Genomic DNA, 19,331 nt, shown 5'->3' with positions numbered 1-19,331 from the left:
CCCAGTAGCTAAACGAAAGCGAACATGTTCACGCCTCTCGCAAAAAAGTCGTTCTTCGTCTGTCCGAACAAAAGTGTTTCACAGTTCTGCAAACTGCGTCAATCAATCAGTTTATTTATCATTACTTTTTTTATCATTAGTAAGGCTTTAAATTTATTGCATTTCCATTAAACACATTAGCATTTCCAAAATGTGGCGGTTAACGTGAACGAGACTAGTGAGACGTAGAAACTAAAGTCAGAGACGCAGCGAGTGGGTCATTTTTTCTGAATTTTTACCGTTTTTATCGTTTTCGCCGTTGCGTTCCTTCGCCATTGCGATTGGGCCGCATTACGCGATGGCTTTACAAGAGAGAGGGGGAGGAAGAGGACAGAAGACGGGGTGACAGGCGGAAGCAGGTGCACCTGACGGGACGGTCGTTGGTTCCCATGGTTTCGGCGGGACACGAGGACGGCGGCAGGCTCGGGAGCCCCGGGGGCTTTTTCGCGCCGTGATGCATTTAGCTGCTTAATGCCCCGCCGAATGATCCTGCTAACTTCCCGGTATTACTTGCCATGAAAATTTCATCACCCGAATAATGTTGTGGGAGTGGAGGGGGACGGACGAAAGGGGGACCTGTTCCTTGCACATTTGTCCCAAAATCATCAACCAAAAAATGCTTTGTGGGCTCCTTCTATTGTTGTCCATGTTGTAATTGCATAACAAATCGCTATACGCCGTTTCGCCTGAACCAGCTTGACGTTTTAACGCACGTAACGCAGCGATACGAAGCGGGATTAGAAAGGAAAAACGTGGTATTGACGTGCTTCGCACTTCAATCCCGTTCGCCTAAAGACAGTTATTGTGAGGCGGGATAAAAGCGTCCCTTCTTTGGCGGCCGTGGAGGTGTCCAGGATGAGACGGTGAATGCGGGTGCGTACGAAGGGGGACCGTGAAACACCGGAACATTTTCCAAAGTATCCTGGCCAGGCCGTCGGAATGGTCGCGTGCAGATTTCCGAGGCCTCTCCCTCCAATCGGATTCGTCTCCGGAGCGGAGGAAGAATGCAGCCCGTCCCCGTCCCTGGACTTTTTTTTTTTTCGGGGGGGGATTATTTATCGCAAATCTTCCCAGTCGGCAAAAGTTAACGTAGTCCAAACAGACTCGGGGACATTTTAATAAAGCCTCAAATTGCTTTAACCTTTTATCTTTCAGCCGTCCCGCGAGCCGTGTTTATTCCAGGCCGCGCGCGTTGACTGACGTGTCCCGGCGTGTGATTTTTGGCGGTAATAATCGCGCCCGGCCGCTCGTCCCACAGGAGTCGGCGATCGCAGCTCTTTTCCGCGGAAAAGGCGGGCCCGCGTGTCCCGCCACTCGCGGCGCGCCATTACTAGGCCGCTGGTGCGCGTGCACACCGGGCTCGTCGAAAGAGCGCCGAAAATCACACACCGGGACACGTGTGGTTATTATTCGCGAATCCTCGTTCCTCTCCAGCGTGGCCAGGTTTTGGTGCGTTTGCCGGCGCTGTAGATTCTGATGCAACCCGGCAGAAACACGGCTTTTCTGGGTGGTAGTAGCCTAGTGAACCAGAAGACCCGGGTTCGAATCCCACTTACTACCATTGTGTCCCTGAGCAAGACACTTAACCCTGAGTGTCTTCAGGGAGACTGTCCCTGTAACTACTGATTGTAAGTCGCTCTGGATAAGAACATCTGATAAATGCTGTAAATGTAAATGTAAAATGTTCTGGGCCGGATCGCCTCGCGTTGGCGTAGCGTCCTGAGCCTCCGGGCGTGACTGAGGTGTTAAAGAGGCATTATTTGGGGGGGGGTGGTGCTCGAACCCCCTCCGACCCCCAGACAGGACCCTTCTCTCAAACCGCAGGAACGCCAGCCGCTCTGGAGGAAAATGACGACAACCAAACAGAAACGTGTCACGCATCGTTTACTCAGAAGAGTCGGGGACGAAGACATGCTGTGGAATGGAACGTTGGCGTGAATACGTTTTTTGATAACATAATTGATCTAAGGTCTGCCTGCAGCCACGCCCACACACAGTCTTTTGCAGAACGTTGGTAGAATAGCAGATAATTTGAATTTACAGTTGTAGCGTAGTGACATTACATCTCCAGTACGTTTACATTTACGGTGTTTATCAGACACGACTTAGAGTCAGTAGTTACAGGGACAGTCCCCCCCTGGAGACACTCAGTGTTAAGTGTCTTGCTCAGGGACACAATGGTAGTAAGTGGGGTTCGAACCCGGGTCTTCTGGTTCATAGGCGAGTGTGTTACCCACCAGGCTACTAGCACCCATACAACCAGTAGTTACAGGGACAGTCCCCCTGGAGACACTCAGGGTTAAGTGTCTTGCTCAGGGACACAATGGTAGTAAGTGGGATTCGAACCCGGGTCTTCTGGTTCATAGGCGAGTGTGTTACCCACTAGGCTCCAACCACCACGGTATCATCCGGTATCAGTACTAACCGTTCTCAGGACGATGAAGGAAATCTCTTCCTGCTAGATGACCTGTCTTGGTCGGCGATGAGATCTCTGCCATTTGTCAGGTGCTGCGGGGCCTGAGGGGAGGAGCTTGGTCGGTCCCCCCCTCCGCCGAGAAGCTGCGTCTTTTCTCGCGGGAAAAAGAAGCGGAGGGTCTTGTGGAACATCTGGGGACGGGACTCGTGCGCTCGTGTTTGGTTGGAAGTGGCGTCGTGCGCGGTGCATTCATCTCCGAGTCTTCATCCACGGACCCCGAGAGCGCTCCTCAGAGAGAGGGCGGCTATTGTTCTAGCAGATGCTGCGCTCGTTGCGACATCGCAGCGCGTCTCGCTCCATTCATCCGTCCTTTTTACCGCCGATTATACGTTCCGTGTTCGGGAATCATCACTGAACGCTGTCTCTCTCTCTCTCTCTCTCTCTCTCTTTCTGCCTCTTCTTTTTCCACAGTGGTCTCTTGGCCAAGGGGTCCCTCTCTGATCGACCCAGTGCCCCCCCCCCCGCCCACCGGCCTGACCTCAGCGACCCTCAGACGGTGCCAGGCGCATCTCCCGAGCCCCACCCCGACCCCCCTCTCCCGCCCGTACGCCACGCAGCCGGCCCACGCCGCGCGGCCCCCGGCCGGTGAGTTCACCGCACGAATGGCGTGGACGTGAGAGAGCAGGGCCGGGGGGGGGGACACGTGTCCTGCGGCCGGCGCATCTGGCTGCGGCCCTGCGGGGGGAGGCTGCGGCTGCAGATGGGAGATGAAAGAGCGCCGGCTGATGGGCCGCTGATTTACGCTCCGCTTCCCGCTTTTGCAGTTTTAACATTCATCATTTTAAATTGAATTCAGTGGTTTAATTAGTAAATATTAAAATGTATATTTTAGCAGAAAATCTATCGTTCGTGCTATATAGCTGTCCCGGTTTTATTAAATGGCCTGTGGACCTATTGCCTATACTACTAAAATATGTCCAAATATGTCAATGGTGGAAGTAGCCTGGTGGGTAAAAAGACCCGGGTTCAAACCCCACTTACTACCATCGTGTCCCTGAGCAAGACACTAAACCCCGAGTCTCTCCAGGGGGGGACTGTCCCTGTAACTACTGACTGTAAGTCGCTCTGGATAAGGGGGTCTGGTAAATGCTCTATATGTAAATGTAAATGTAAAAAAAAAAATGGTGGTGTCTCACATTTGGGGTCAAAAAGTGCAATATGACCAGGAAATACAATATTTTAAATTATTCTTGCAATAGAGAGTCATTGTCTTTCATTCTGGGCCACTTGATAAATGATGATAAGTGTTATTTACTGAAAACCGAGTCTTAACCGAGTTTTGGGGTTTGGATTTAGGGCAGCTGTGGTGGTCAAGGCCCCCTTGAAATGAATATGGAATTCTGGGTGACGATCCACCCGTAATGTCCCGGAATGCTCTCTGGGCCCCGACCCCGGCCTCACCGAGCCGCTAGCTTCGTTAGCCGCAGCTAACCCGTTTTTTTTAAACCACGGTGGTCCGGCACCCCGCTCGCGTCTGTTTGCCCACCTTAGAACCGAGCTGTTAACCTTGGACAGCGTCTAGGGTCCCATTTATTTGGTCTGCTCTGCGAAGGAGGCCCGGGCACATTTGCAGCAGATGTTTTGGCTCCTCCGGCTCTCCAGCCCGCCATCATGGCCTCCAGATGGGCCCCTCTGCCCCCACCGCGCTTTTGGACCTCGTCTTTATAGAATTTAGGCGGCCTGGACGCCTGGAACCCATGAGGTATACAGTTTCCACTCCGGCTCCAGCCAAAAAAACCTCACAATGTCCTTTTTGATACGTTTGGGAAGGAGGGCCGAGGGGTGTGGCGAAGGGGCTGAGGTTGGAGGTGCCGAGATGTAGATGCAGGTTCTAGATGCATTTTTTTGGGCATCTGCCGCTTTCCCCTCCAGTCGTGGGCCGTTAAAAAGTTAACGACCGAACGCAGGTTTTTATGTTCTGCTGCACCTCATGGAGTTCTAACGTAGGTGGAAAGGAGGAGTTGGGACGGAGGCGGGACGGGACGGGGGGGTCCGGGGAAAAAAGACAATTAATCAGCGCAGCTGTGCAGCCGCTTCCTGACGTTTCTGCTAAATGTGGTGGAAAATGTAATGAGGGCTCGCGCCGTAATGGGTTCAAGTGGAAAATATGACGGTCTTTCCACAGACAATTAAGGCCAACGAGAGGCAGCCTCGTTCCGTAGGGCAGCGCGGCGCGTTCCGCCCGGCACTAAACGGAAACACGCACGCAGAACGGTTGCACGGAGGGCCCAGGCTTGTTAGGGCCACGCTTTAAAATGCATACCTCAACGACGGCGCGTAAACGGCCCGCCCTGGGAACATCTCTCGGGAATTTTGTTTGTCGTGTTTTTCTACGAGGCCATCCCATAATCGCCCTGTGTTGGGTCGCCAGAGCGATCCACGGAGGTCCACGGCTGCCTTATCGGAGGGAAAGAAGGACGTCTGGCGGGGGACGCTGGGAGCGAGGGCGGACAGGGAAAGGGGTCGACTGGCCGGTCTGGGAAATGATGTCACCTCTGCTCCCTGTCATGTCTTTCCAAAGTCCACAGATGGCTGGACGCTCATTCATTGTCACGGCCCGAGACTTCCTGCGCCGCAGCCTCTCGCAAACAACACGCGAAGTGATAGCGGCGACTTATTTATTTATTCCCCCCCCCCCTTCTTGTCTCGCGGGGACATTCGTTTGCGGAGTGCAATGCATCTTGGGCTATTTCCAACAACAGCGATGGAGCGAGCTGAACGGGCTGGGCTGGAGCCAGGGGAAAGCTCAGTTTCCGCGCTGGGGAGACGTGGACAAGCGCACGAGTCAAAAAGGCATGTAAACAAAAATACAACAGACGGGCGACGCCTCCGGGCGCCTCGGGGTGGCGCCGCTCCACGTTGGTCAGGTGGGCCTGATGGCATAACGGAAAAAAAACATTTACAGGGCAGTAGGAATCAGATCAATCAATCGTTTGGTCAGAAATAGCAGTAAATCAATGCAACAAAAATACCAGAAAAATGCAAATGTAAAGGCTGACAGATTGGATGAAAACGGCAAAGAATGATTAAACAAATTCACAATTTTCATATTTTTGAGTAACAATATCGGATTAGCCTCAGTGTTTTATCTTAGCCTAAGTTGACACCTGTAGATGCCACCAAATATAGTATGATTAATTTTATTTCTTAGAATATGGGTTCGTGAGATGTAGCAAGCACATGGTGACACTGGGCAGTGGTGGCCTAGCGGTTAAGGAAGTGGCCCCGTAATCAGGAGGTTGCCGGTTCGAATCCCGATCCGCCGAGGTGCCACTGAGCAAAGCACCGTCCCCACACACTGCTCCCCGGGCGTCTGTCATGGCTGCCCACTGCTCGCCAAGGGTGATGGCTAAATACAGAGGACAAATGTCACTGCGTGCACCGTGTGCTGTGCTGCTGTGTATCACATCAATTTAACTGTGAAACGTGTTCTTTGCATTTGACCTTGCATCACCCAGCAGCGGGCAGCCATGACAGGCGCCCGGGGAGCGGCGTGTGGGGACGCTACCTTCACCAAGGGGACTTCGCGGGATTCGAACCGGCAACCCTTTGCTTAGGTCGCCTACTAGGTCACCGCTGCCCGTAAATCGCTGCGACTGTAACTGGACGCCGCAAGGCTGTAGCTGACGTTGCATTTCATGGTTGAGAGATTTTGCCAGAGCGTCACCCCAATATTTCCCGGTAACGTGATAATAGGGATGGATGGAATATGGGGTCAGGGTCCCGAAATCTCGCGCCTCGATTTAGCGTTTGCATCCAAGGCCTTTTATTCCTTCCAGCCATCTCTCTTCCGGAGGCGTGAAGTCGGCTCGGATCCCAGCTGCCGGATGGTTCCGGCGCCGCAGCGCCGCCACGTTGTGTAACCGGGGCCCTTTCATAACGCGGCTCGGCGGCGGCGTGGCTCCGCGTGGCATTCATGCTTTCTCCTCCCACACAGGAACCGTCACCCACGCTGCTAACCCCGTCTCGAGATGGCCGTGGATGCTGCCTCCCACGCTCGCGTTCCCGTTCCAGCGCCCTTACACGCATGCGGCGTTTAAAAATACCGCGCTTCCGTCTCAATCCAGGCCTTTGTGCTGCTATGAATTCACGGTCCGTATTCGTGCAGCTCCTGCCGAATTCACAGAAAGAATCACCTTCTCTTCACCGGCGCCTACAGGCGCTTTTGTCTTTATCGAGTAGATTCTGGAGGTTTGCATTGTGCCGCTGAGCACGTCTGTGGACTCGGTCCCACCTGTGCTTCATCTGTGGGAACCTAATCAGGAGTTGGTGGGACCCTCTGGGGGGCTGACTCACGGCCTGCTCCCGGTGATCCATCCAGCTAACTTGCTTATGCGGGCAAAATAAAATTCCCCATTTCTGCAGACTTGCAACGTGTGCAAAAGACGGATCTTCCAGGGAGCCGGGGTACGAATGGGAAGAGGGATCCAAATCGCTGGGTTGAAGGATAATAATTACACCAGCCACATTGTACAGAAACGGCAAATGACAAAAAATTTTTAATAAAATCAGTCTATCGCCCTTTCATTACATGGTGAAAAAAAAAAAAAAAAAAATATATATATATATATATATACACACACACACACACACACACACACACACACACACACACAAATAAAGCCCACTAAGGTTTAATAATAATAGTATTTATAACAATAATAATAATAATTATTATTATTAACAATAATAATAATAATAATGTTTATTATTATTATTATTACTATAGTACATTTATGCATTTACATTTGTGTCATTTATCAGACGTCCTTATCCAGAGTGGTACTGGCTAGGCCACTAATTAAAAGAACTAAAAGGATTTTTATACTACTACTAATACAACAATCATCTTTATCATAATCCGCATAAAGAAAAATCGACAGAAATCAATTTAAATGAGTTGAATTCGCTCTGAGTAGAGTTACACCAGTCACTTGTACATAAACAACGAATAATAAAAACCTGCACTAGTACAGTTTATCACATTATAAAAGTTCAGGTAAACACTTACCACACTGCCAGCTCCTCTTAAACGGGACTCGTTTACTGTGGGAACTTTACGTAAGTCCTATTTTCAACCTATTCTCATATTTGATGTTTTCCAGTAGATAAAGCCAATGGGGGCTGTAAAAATTCCACCCGTCACTAATGAGCCCAACCAAAGACTTTTTACTTTTTGCAGCATATAAATGCAGATTTTTTTTTTGGTTGGGACTTTTTATGTGCTCTTTCAGGCCCAAAAAAACCCCAAACAAACCCCACGCTGAAACCAACAAACACAGAAGAAGGTACACGCAGTCGGGGGTCCCGGGCCGCTACCTAGCCCCGTACTGGATTTTGTCCCATAAACACGCAGAATGGAAACGATTAGTCGCCTTGTGAATTATTTAGGCCCCGTCCGGGATAGAATCAAGGAAACAACAAACGGCCGATGCGACGTCACCACGGGGGCAGACGAAGGCTGTAAGGCGATCCGCGAAACCCTGTCACCGCGCCCGGGAATGCCCTCTAATGAGCCCGGGAGCACAGGCGTGCCCTCGAGAGTCCAGGCCCGAAATCGCTCACGACGCCGACCGGTGCGTTCCAACGCGAGCCCGGCGAATTGGCCAAAAAAAAAAAAACCCCGAATGTGCAGAGACGGGGGGAGAAGAGGGGAAGTTGGAACTGGAAACAGATGAGGTTGATTGAATTACCGCAATCTGTTTATTGCAATGGCCCTGCGAGTTTGGCGAGGCAGGGACAGCCAAGCAGCTGATAATGGCCGCGTTAAGGACCGTGAGTCGGAATACTTCTGGAACATTACCTGGCCTGGCTCCGTTTTATGTGCTGTTATTATTTTTTTTTTACTCCGCAGCCCTCGTTGTCCCGCGGTGAACTCCGGGCGTCGCACTCGAGAAAGACGCCCTCGGCCGGGCAAAGCAAAACAAACAACAAAAAAAAAAAAGCCGGGAACTTACTTCATTCCGCAGATTAGGGGATTTCCAACCGGATTAAAATGTGACATAATGCCGGGCCAAATCCCTTTAGGATAGATGCAGCACACAGCGTTCATTGACACACGAGTGCAGGGGACCGTCGTTAATCCCCTCGCGGGGCTCCGGCAGCAAAATGCCAAATGCTTAATCCCCTAATTTTAACCCCAGAGAAAAGGGCCCTTGTGAGGCCCCCGCTCTTTCACAACCGAAGATCCGGACTGAGGACTGGGACACAGCGGAGAGTGGCGGGCAGGACTCGCAGTGACGGTAGAAGGGAATATCCAGGACGCGCGGAGATACCAGTCATAATAAATTCGTGGTTAGGGGCGGTAGTGGCCGAGCGGGTAACACACTCGCCTGTGAACCAGAAGACCCGGGTTCAAATCCCACGTACTACCATCGTGTTCCTGAGCAGGACACTTAACCCTGAGTGTCTCCAGGGGGGGACTGTCCCTGTAACTACTGATTGTAAGTCGCTCTGGATAAGGGCGTCTGGTAAATGCTGAAAATGTTAGAAATGTTAAATGTTAGATACGTTTCAAAAGGGGAGGAGCCTGTGGGCATGATTGACAGCTCTCGCATTCTGGACCATTTAAAGAGCCTCCTGTCAATACATTCAATAATTCAGATTGGCAAACTAAAGGACGTGAGATTCGCAAACACCCACGTTTTATAGCATGTTTTCTGCTTTATTTATATGGGGTTTCATCGGGTAAAAAAACCCTTATATAATTCAGCCCGGTGTTTCTTTGAATATGTTCAGCAGAGGACCGGCCCCTTGCACTCTCAACAATGCCTAGCCCACACATGAGCTTCCTCCTGCTCTCTGGAAAGGATGCCGTGGAACATTTTTGTTCAGCTCTTCAAAAAAAAAAAGTAGGACACTCTTTGCCTTTTATGAGTAAAGCGCTTTATATAATTCATTCAGCGCGTTTATCACGACTTAAAAATGCCACAAGTTACATAACTCGCAGGCGGAGGAGGACAGAAAGGTGCATTATCTGTATATTTGGTGCCTCATATTTATGGTCCCGTGTCACCAAGATCATCGGACGCAGGGGAGATTAGGCACCCGCCGAGGGATCGTTCGTTCAGAAGGTGCCGGAAAAGAGCTTTGTTTGGCCGCCGTCACGGTGCCGGGGCCTTGTGCTGCCCTGCTCGGGGGGATTAACTCGGGGAGGGAAGACATTGTCGAGCCTCGCGGCTGACTGCAAAGATGCGAGGGGTCGGCTCCGTCGTTGCCGGGCTCAGAGGCTTCCACCATAACATTACAACGTGTGAGTAGGTGTCCAGATTTTGAACCTTCTTAATTTGCGAGAGTTGTGTCATTGCAATGCCGGTTGTACATATCGGCTCTCGGTGGTCAATAGGCGCTGTTCGATATGGATCAATTCTCTCTTCTGTGTAAGACGTGGAAGAATGAAAGAAAAAAAAATAATTTAAAAGAGGAAACAATGTTACTGTTTCAGGTGCTAAAAATATCTGTGGTTCTCTGCAGAGCTATTTTTAGCACTCCAGACGTGCACGTCACACAGTTTCCTCACTCGCACCCAGGCAGCACGAGGCCGTCTGTCGCAACCACCAAAACCCTGAAGACAAGAGTTCCGAGCGCAACGCCAGAACAGCAAACTGCAGCGGCGTCCGTAATGCATACGACAGGCCTGTACAGGCACGTGACGTTATGTCGTACGGTGCCCGGCTTTTTCCTGTATCGTACGTGGAGCATGTAAAGAAGGTCGGAGCAAAAGAAAACACCAGCAGTCCCTCTACCGCTTGCCCTTTGAACGCCCACGCACATTTGACACCGAACGTCACTCGCGTTCCGCCCGGCTATTTTTAAACCGTTTGTGTCTTTTTAGGAACTGCGTGGGCCTGGTTGCTAATGATGACTCACGGTTCGAGTGAGAAGGGGAGCGTCTTCTGCGTTTGATCAATGAGAAGTATCTGTACTGTGATGCAGTGAGCTGGTTACGTGGACCGCGAATGATTAACGGGTTGCAGTTATGGCACCAAAAAGACAGGAAGGGAGAAAACAAATAACATGTGTAATACAACGGGCCATCCGTCTGTTTTACAGGACATACGTGGACATCTAATGTGAAAATATCACTGAGAGCTTCTGAAGGTAAGGGTGTACATATGCGTTCTGTTATGAACAATTACAATACTATTAATGTAACGTTACGGTGAAGTTTGGATATTAACACATTTTTTTTACAGGCAGCGACCACGCATTTGATGACGTTGACAGAAAAGTGACAGCAGCATAAATCCGGCAAACGGAAACTTGATTTCATGGTTGCAAGCATAAGGATGATTGATATAAGGACAGTGGACTGATGCTCCGAGAAAGACATTTGCATCAAATGTGGAACGACCCAAACAGAGCAGCCATGGAAGGACCTTTTGTTTAAGTACTGCTGATGGGCAAACATCTGCACTAATAGGCATCACTGTTTAAAGAACCCAAGTGAAATAAAGAGTAAAATGGATTCACAGGATCCTGCTGTAGGACAAAAATGCAAGGAGCCCAGGGAGAAGAGCATGCTACAGAGGAAATGGGTTTCGGAGCCCTCACCTGACACAAAAAGAAGCACTTTTGCAGACCCAGAGGGAAAGAGGCACTCGCATCATGAAGGCGTTCAAATTGGAGCTACTGGAAGCAGCATTAAAGGTTCGGCACAAGCATATGGCCCAAGGAAGTTGCTGTCTTCTGCAAGGAGTCAGTCATCTCAAGAGAATCCCTTCCCACAGGTTTTCTCCCCATCTTACCCGTACCAGTTAGCACATTCATTTGCCCAACAGCCCCTGCAAGAGCCCTTCTTACCTGGGACGAAGCCTCCAGACTTGAAAACACACGCATGGCCCTTTGCCAGTCAGCTGCAGTCTCTTCCCCCTGAAGACATATTCCCTGGACAGTCCCGTGCCCATGGGGTCTTTCCACGTCAGAAGTCTCCCAGTTTACCAGCGGCTTTCTCCCAGTATTCTCAGTCGGGGCCTGAACCGCACGAGGAAGGACACAAGAAAGAACAGAAACCCAAGAAGCCCGGGAAGTACATTTGTGACTACTGCGGAAGGGCTTGTGCTAAACCCAGCGTGCTGAAGAAACACATCCGCTCGCACACCGGAGAACGTCCATATCCCTGTGGTCCATGTGGCTTTTCCTTTAAAACCAAGAGCAATTTGTATAAACACAGAAAATCACATGCCCACGCTATTAAAGCTGGACTTGTTCCGTTCTCTGAACTGGCAGCTACGCGCGCGGACATGGACCAGGCCTCTTCAGTGGGAGACACGGAGGTACACTCAGATGGTGAACAGAGCACGGACACAGACGAGGAGGCTGTCGATGACACAATGTATCCGGACAAAGGTAGCCCTATTCCACAGATATCCTTTGAATCAAATAAAAGCACAATGGAAAAGGGAGGCGAGCCAGCATATGCAGACCCAGCAGAAGAGCAAGCCATGGCATCGATGAAAGTGCCTATCTTAATTGTTCCCAAACAAGGCATCCCGTCGACAGCCATGGAGTGTCCCGCGTTCCCAGAAATGAAGGGTCACATCAGTTCTCAAATGGGCCGAGGGGATGATTCGCACACAATCAAACAGAGACTTGCTTTACGACTTACTGAGAAAATGGGCCAGGACTCAGAACAGTCTCTGAACCTCTTGAGTCCTCATAGCAAAGGCAGTACAGATTCGGGTTACTTCTCCCGCTCTGAGAGCGCAGAGCAGCAAATTAGCCCACCCAACACCAATGCAAAGTCCTACGAGGAGATCATGTTTGGCAGAACCTGGTATTACAAACCAAACTCTCGGTCACGACAATCTTTCACTGTAGCAATGGCAACCGGTCAAGACACTAACACAGCAAATAGGTCTAGTGCCATGTTGGATGTGGGAATGGGATCACAAGAACACATATTTTACAGGAGTGATTGTAGAGAGTCACAAATGGTACCTGGCTGTGACCCCAAGCAGTATTCCTCTGGCCCTTGCCAAAGTAGCACAAGTCTCTTAGAAGCTCCTTCTGATTCCGGGCCACTCACCAGGAGCAATTCAATGCCAACACCTTCCCCAACCAACCTGAATGTCCCGCAAAATTTGAAAGGCAGCCATTCCTTTGATGAGATGATGACTTCTGACGAGGTGTTCTACCAAGGTGCTGTCAGGAGGCTGAAACGACAAGGTGCTTTCGAGCAATCCATGCACGAGGGACACGTTGAGCCAGACAGCTATGGTATTGCCCCAAAGCATACAGTCCCAGCATTAAAACCTGGAGAAAGAGTCCCACTAATGCCTGACTTCAAGTGTTCAGGTCTAGAGATTGCAGGTTCTGAAATACGCACCGCACACGGCTCATATGGTACTAAAATGGGAAATACAGAAATGACCACGCGGAAGCGTAGAAAGGAAAAGAGTGTGGGAGATGAAGAGGACTGCCTTGGGCAATACGACAGTAGTAGGAGTGGCTCTATTGAAATGGTTGGTGACTATGATCCAAAAATTGGACAAGAAGCCTCACGGACTACACCCACTGCAAAAGGACAGTTATACAGCTCACACAGCCATTCGGATAGTTTTGACACCGGGACTAGTATGTGCTCCGAGGATGTTGTGCTCATGCCGGACCTTGAGAGAAAGGCTGGCGGCAACGTGATCTCTGTAATTCAGCACACGAACTCGCTCAGCAGGCCGAGCTCATTTGAGAAGTCAGAGTCCATCGACCATCCGTCTTATCAGGAGAAAACCCCAAGTCAGTTTTCTGAGCAGTCCGACACAGAAAATATTGAGGACGTGCAAAGCCCAGGTTCTGTCCCGAAGTCTGAGAGCATGGAGCAACAGCAACAAAGTGACACCGAGGTTGCTGCTCTGTCACCAAACCAGCAGTACCACATGCCACATAAACTTGTACGGCAGCCCAACATTCAAGTGCCTGAGATAAGGGTTACAGAGGAGCCAGACAAACCAGAGAAAGAACCAGAGGTGCCACCTAAAGAACCGGAGAAACCACATGTGGAGGAATTCCAGTGGCCTCAGAGAAGCGAAACATTGTCCCAGCTCCCCGCAGAGAAACTGCCTCCAAAGAAGAAACGTCTGCGTCTGGCAGACATGGAGCACTCATCTGGAGAGTCCAGCTTTGAGTCCACCTGCACCAGTCTCTCTAGGAGTCCTAGCCAAGAAAGCAACCTGTCTCACAGCTCCAGTTTCTCCATCTCATTTGACAGAGAGGAAAACCTGAAATCAGTGTCGCCAACCAAACAGGATGACTTTGGCAAGCAGTCAGAGTTTTTGACTGTCCCAGGCAGTGGGCATTCTCTCTCTATTCCAGGTCACCACCAGCGAGAGATGCGACGCTCATCTTCTGAACAAGCACCATGTGCTCTGCCTACTGAGGTTCCAGAGATCCGTAGCAAGTCATTTGATTACGGGAGTCTTTCAACCTCTTCCAGACAAGGAGAGGTCTATGCCAGTGCCTCGTCTATGAAGGAACGTAGACGGGGTTACCTCATGAGGCAGGCTTCCTTAAGTGTCTACCCTGAAACTGCTGTGCCAGATCAAGGTGCAGACATAAATATCAAGCAAGAACATCCTGAACATGCCCCACATCATTCACATCTATCTTGGCATGGTGCTTCTTCATTAACTTCTCATGGTGCAACTGGCAGCGAAGTAGCAAGACCCAGGAGAGGTGTCCAGCCTGTCCTTGGATCACATCATCCACTGCTCCAACATAGCATCAGTGAAGACAGCCAGCCAGAAGAGCCTCCTTTCCAGAAAACATCACGGTTGCCAGGTCAACAGTCTTTGGAGACTGAGCACTTATCACATGAGATTATGGGCCAAGAGGCAGTACAGCACTCTCTCCAAAGCAGCTTACCATCAGCACCCTTCATGCCATTCCAATACTGGCATGCAGATCCAACGCAAAGACAAACACAGAACTTGGCCTTCCAGACACATCAGTTGCAGAAGGGACATATCAGGCAGCCCCCAGGACACCAGAAACCACAGCAGCCTTTTGGTCAGATGCAGGAACAGTGTGATTCAAAGTCTGACGGGCAGAGCTATCCGTATCTGTCGAGGGCTTTTGCTCCACAACTTGGCCCCACTCCTTCCAAGGTGCTCTCAACAAGCTCAGTTTTCTTGCAGCAAGTCCAGCCAATTTTTGCCACTCAGAATGTAGGTTCACAGCCATCTGGCCCCGGAATGCTGGTTCCGGTCAGGATCCAGACCAATGTGCCATCTTTCGGTAGTGTTATGTATACTAGTGTTTCACAGATCCTGGTTACTCATGCGCAAAGCACCATTTCAAGGGTCATGTGCACAGACAATACATATCCAAGCTCACTCACAGCAACTGCCTCAAAGAGTCAATTAGGCTTCAATTTATCTCAGATCTTGGGCAGTCCAGAAGGATCTTTACGATATCCTCTCTGGAAGGTTCCAGAACTGCTACCTGGGAGACTGAATACAGGAATACCTCTGTCTTTGACATCTGGGACTATTTCTACCACAGACGCGTCCTCCAGTATTGGTGGAAGCAAACGAATGCTGTCGCCAGCCAGTAGTTTAGAGCTCTTCATTGAGACCAAACAACAGAAACGGGTCAAGGAGGAAAAAATGTATGGCCAGATAGTAAAGGAGCTCAGTGCAGTTGAGCTTAGCAACTCAAGTGCATCTAAAGTCAACTGCAAGTCGCCAAAGCCAGACTTTCCAAAGAGTGATGATTCTATTGATGATCAAGAGAGGATGTCTTCATCTCCACCAGCTGACTACCCTCCAACCAAGGTACCTGTACGCTCATCAAACCCTCATCTACCTGATGTGCCACCAGCCGAAAGCTTTACTCCACCATTGCAGATTGTGACAGATAGCCGGGATGGTACAGAGTCACCAGAAGAGCTTGATGTAGATGAATCGACCCCAGAGGCAAGCTCAAGTCCACAGTCAATGGTCTCTTCCAGTGATACACAAGAGGAGGCCAAACCAACCGTGGGAAGTAAGATCCCCATAAACATGCTTGTGCAACTCGCTGCCAACCAGGGTGGGAATGCTGTCGGGAGCACATTTTTGCTCACCGACCTAGCAGACGTGCAGCAGTTCTTTCAGTTTCCAAGCCTCCGCACAACAACAAGTGTCAGCTGGTGCTTCCTAAATTACACCAAGCCAAACTACGCCCAGACAAATCCCCTGACTTCTGTTTACGGCTCATGGTGTGTCAGCTCTTACAACCCCAACCCTCTTAGCCTTAGCACAAAGGCGACCCTAGCGCTGCTCCGCTCCAAACAGAGGAAGAACACTGAAACCTATTCGATGGCTGCTATGTACCAACCTGGGACTGGAAAGCTGGTGTCATCCCTCTTCTGGAAGCAGAAGTTTGAACAGGTGAAATGGAACGGCTATAAAATGTCTGTAGGTCGCATTTGAATTGTTATTATTTGCATTATTTAAAAAATTGTACATGGATTTGGCCGCCCTTACTTGCTTATTTTGTCATTAATGCTTTTGGCTTTCAGATTTCTTTTTTTTTTTTAATTAATTAATACTATTTTTACATTTTTAGATGAAGCCAGAACTCATGCAGTTAGATGTAAGCAAGTTTGGGAAGAAAATGAAGGGCATTAGCTCCAGAGAGAGGGGGAAGGAGGATTCCGGAGAGAAGGAGGCCCCAAAGCCGGCTGAGCCGACTCGCATCAAAATCTTTGAAGGAGGGTACGTGTGCATGGCTGTCTTCCATCATGAAAATTTAACTGTCTGCCTTTTGATGTACTTAAAAAATCGAGATACATTTTTAGTACTGTCGTGACTCAGGAAACAATTAATGGGAGGATTTTGTAAATATTTAAGAAAAATAATTATGGCTTTGTTTTATATGTTTATTCGGCATTAAATTTGATGTGAAAGTGAAGTGATTGTCACTTGTGATACACAGCAGCACAGCGCACGGTGCACACAGTGAAATTTGTCCTCTGCATTTAACCCATCACCCTGAATGAGCAGTGGGCAGCCATGACGGGCGCCCGGGGAGCAGTGTGATTTGTATCCATCAGATTACACGTATGTTAAATTAACTGGTCAAATCCTTTTTATGAGGGAATACTATGGAGCTGTAACCTACTGCGTCTGAAATACTTCATATACAATGTTAAGCGTCAGTGTGAGGGCCAAGCAGAAGGCCATAAATAGACACAGCTGTAAAAATGTTTCAGTTGAAAAACACGGAGTCGCTTTTCTCGCAATCGTACTTTTTACGTGTGTGTAACGTGGCCTGCCTGATGCGTTTGATGCATGCACCTCCGCACCCGATACCCTCCAGTAACGTGAGTAAGCCTGGCCTGTTTTTGTTCCAGGTACAAATCAAATGAAGACTATGTTTATGTGAGGGGCAGAGGAAGAGGGAAGTACATCTGCGAGGAGTGCGGGATCCGCTGCAAGAAGCCGAGCATGCTGAAGAAACACATCCGCACGCACACGGACGTCAGGCCATACGTCTGCAAGTTCTGCAACTTCGCTTTTAAAACGAAAGGTTGGGTTTCTTTCATTCAAATAACCTTACACATGCAATGTAAAAAAATACACAGCTTAACAGACATAGCAAGCATAATAAAATATGTTATCAAATAAATAAGTAAATACATTTTTTGGGAGTCTGCGCCAGTAATAAAGTATTCATGTTAGTCTGGAAATGGAGATCATTTGCATATTCTCACCAGACCAAGCATGTTAAGGCTTTTTTCATTCTGATTTCAGGAAACCTGACAAAACACATGAAGTCAAAAGCCCACATGAAGAAATGTCTGGAGCTTGGGGTGTCAGTGACATCTGTGGACGATGCGGAGGCAGAGGAAGCTGGTATGAATCAGACTCAGAGCACACTGTGCAAACCACAGCCATGCTGTGATGAATCCCGGCCCTGTGAGCCTTGGCCAGGTTATTCAATTAGGTTCACGATAAAAAAAAAAAAAATTAAATCCTATATGGACCGATTCCCTCAACAACAGAGTGGGAGATGAACCCAGTTCTCTGGACAAACAACATCACCTGTAGCATTCAGATCTGTAGAACAGAATTCAGCATATGTCCATTGTTTTAAAAGGACTTGGGAGACAATATATAGCACAGTAATTGTGACCAGTACCTTGTTTGCTCTGGACAAGTTTTAGCTCTTTTTGGTTCATTTCAGATGCTGCTGAAGAGGGACAGCGGGACTCTGGAAAACTGGGCATGTCGGAGATCATGGCTGAACACCAGTTCTCTGATGCCGATGACTCTGAAGGGCCAGAAGAGGACGGAGACGAGGTGGACGACGATGAGGACGACGATGAGGAGTACGATGGCGACTCCACGCCAAAGACGCGCTCCAGGAGCACCAGCCCACAGCCCTACGTCCCTTCGGTCTCCGTCACGGCGGTCGCCGCCTCCCACGGCTCCTCTGCGGACATCCTGGGTTCGTCGTCCAAAGCGCCGCTGCTCAGCTACATCACCAGCTTGCCCAGCATACAGATCACCCAGGTGGCTGAATACCAGAAGCTCCTTCGAGGGGCACTGGGCGAAGACACCAAGAGTCGCCTGGACGTGCCCAGCTCAATGGAAGAAGACTTTGTTCTGTCCCCAGAGCACAGCTCGTCCTCGGCTGACCTCTCCCCATCCCGCTTGTCTTCGCCAGGTTGCGACTCCTCCCCCCTCAGAGAGTCCTCGCCCACGTCTCGCTGGTACCTCTCTCCAGGGCGGGACACCTCGGCCAGGGGCCGTCTGTCACCCGGAAGAGAGGGCTCTCCTCTCCGACACATCTCACCCAAGAGGGACATCTTCCGCAAGGACAGAGACCTCTCTCCACGAGGCCACCTCTCGCCCATCTCCCACGCTGGCCGGCCCATGTCTCCGGGGAGAGAGCTGTCCCCCAGGGGCCGCCACAGGGGCATGATCAGGCCAGTGTCCCCCAGGAGAGCTTTGCACCATCACACTTCTCCATGGAGCCTCGGGCAGAGCCCACAGGCAGAACTGAGCCAAAGGAGCAGGAACTCGTCAGAACTGGAGACAGTGAGTCCTGACGTCTTTGTTTTTTTATTCAAAACACATCTGAAACAGCTGTGTTGTCTTACATTTAGGGTCTGGGCAGAAAAAAGGGAACACCGATCTATGGTATCTGTGTGCTGGCCACCTGCGTTGCCAGATTCTGCACTTTTACACCTCTTTAAATTAGCATCAATTCATGTGACAAAGGAATCTTAAAGAGTGCTTTAGTGTTGCCAAACACAACACAATAGAATAATAACTAAATATCTAATAAAATAATCATAATAATAATAGAAAATAATAATAATATGATTTTCTGTACAGAAATACGATTTTTTTTTCAAAACGAAAAGGTGATTTCTCAAAAGAGATTCTTGAAAAGGCTGGATTTATGTATTTCAGCTTGTCTGAAGCTTCATATTTTATAGTTAAAAGTACAAGTTTGCCTTGTTATAGACTTTAATACACATCCCATCACCAAAAAAAAAAATCTGAAAGATAAATGAATAAATCATGAGCCACAGTAATGTCGACTGCACACAGCCCTGTGCTTTCCCGTACCTCTCCTTTATTATATTAGAAGGGACATTTCTATTTATACCCAGCTAATTAAGAGCCACTGGGGGACAAGGGGGGGGGAATGCGGCGCTCATATTTTACTGCGGAATCATTTGTTTCTGCGCCATATGGCTTACGTCCCTGAGACTGAGGGAAATATTACAGATAAGGGAACAGTGTCCATAATAGAGCGCTTGGCTCCATGCGTGGCTTTTAACAACTTCTGGTTTTCCTCTTAAACGTCTTGTTAAAGTTTAATG

At 49.4% G+C, this 19,331-nt stretch overlaps 1 protein-coding gene across 5 annotated transcripts in view; it reads left to right on the top strand.

Annotated features, from left to right (window-relative positions):
• LOC114803356 (transcription factor HIVEP2-like) overlaps positions 1-19,331 on the top strand; it is a 61,756-nt gene that overhangs the window by 39,738 nt on the left and 2,687 nt on the right. For 3 of the 5 annotated variants that reach the window (XM_029002873.1, XM_029002874.1, XM_029002872.1), the window contains 6 exons: positions 10,568-10,615; positions 10,711-15,882; positions 16,061-16,209; positions 16,848-17,023; positions 17,248-17,349; positions 17,681-18,537. In XM_029002873.1, the coding sequence (XP_028858706.1) occupies positions 10,978-15,882; positions 16,061-16,209; positions 16,848-17,023; positions 17,248-17,349; positions 17,681-18,537 (6,189 nt within the window). In that variant the 5' untranslated portion in view covers positions 10,568-10,615; positions 10,711-10,977. Of the gene's footprint in view, positions 1-2,926; positions 3,101-10,567; positions 10,616-10,710; positions 15,883-16,060; positions 16,210-16,847; positions 17,024-17,247; positions 17,350-17,680; positions 18,538-19,331 lie in introns of all 5 variants that reach the window. The other 2 variants (XM_029002870.1, XM_029002871.1) reach the window with 1 other exon arrangement.

Source organism: Denticeps clupeoides, chromosome 14, assembly GCF_900700375.1.
Source record: "Denticeps clupeoides chromosome 14, fDenClu1.1, whole genome shotgun sequence".
Lineage (NCBI taxonomy): Eukaryota > Metazoa > Chordata > Actinopteri > Clupeiformes > Denticipitidae > Denticeps > Denticeps clupeoides.
This window is presented reverse-complemented; position numbering and strand designations above follow the sequence as displayed.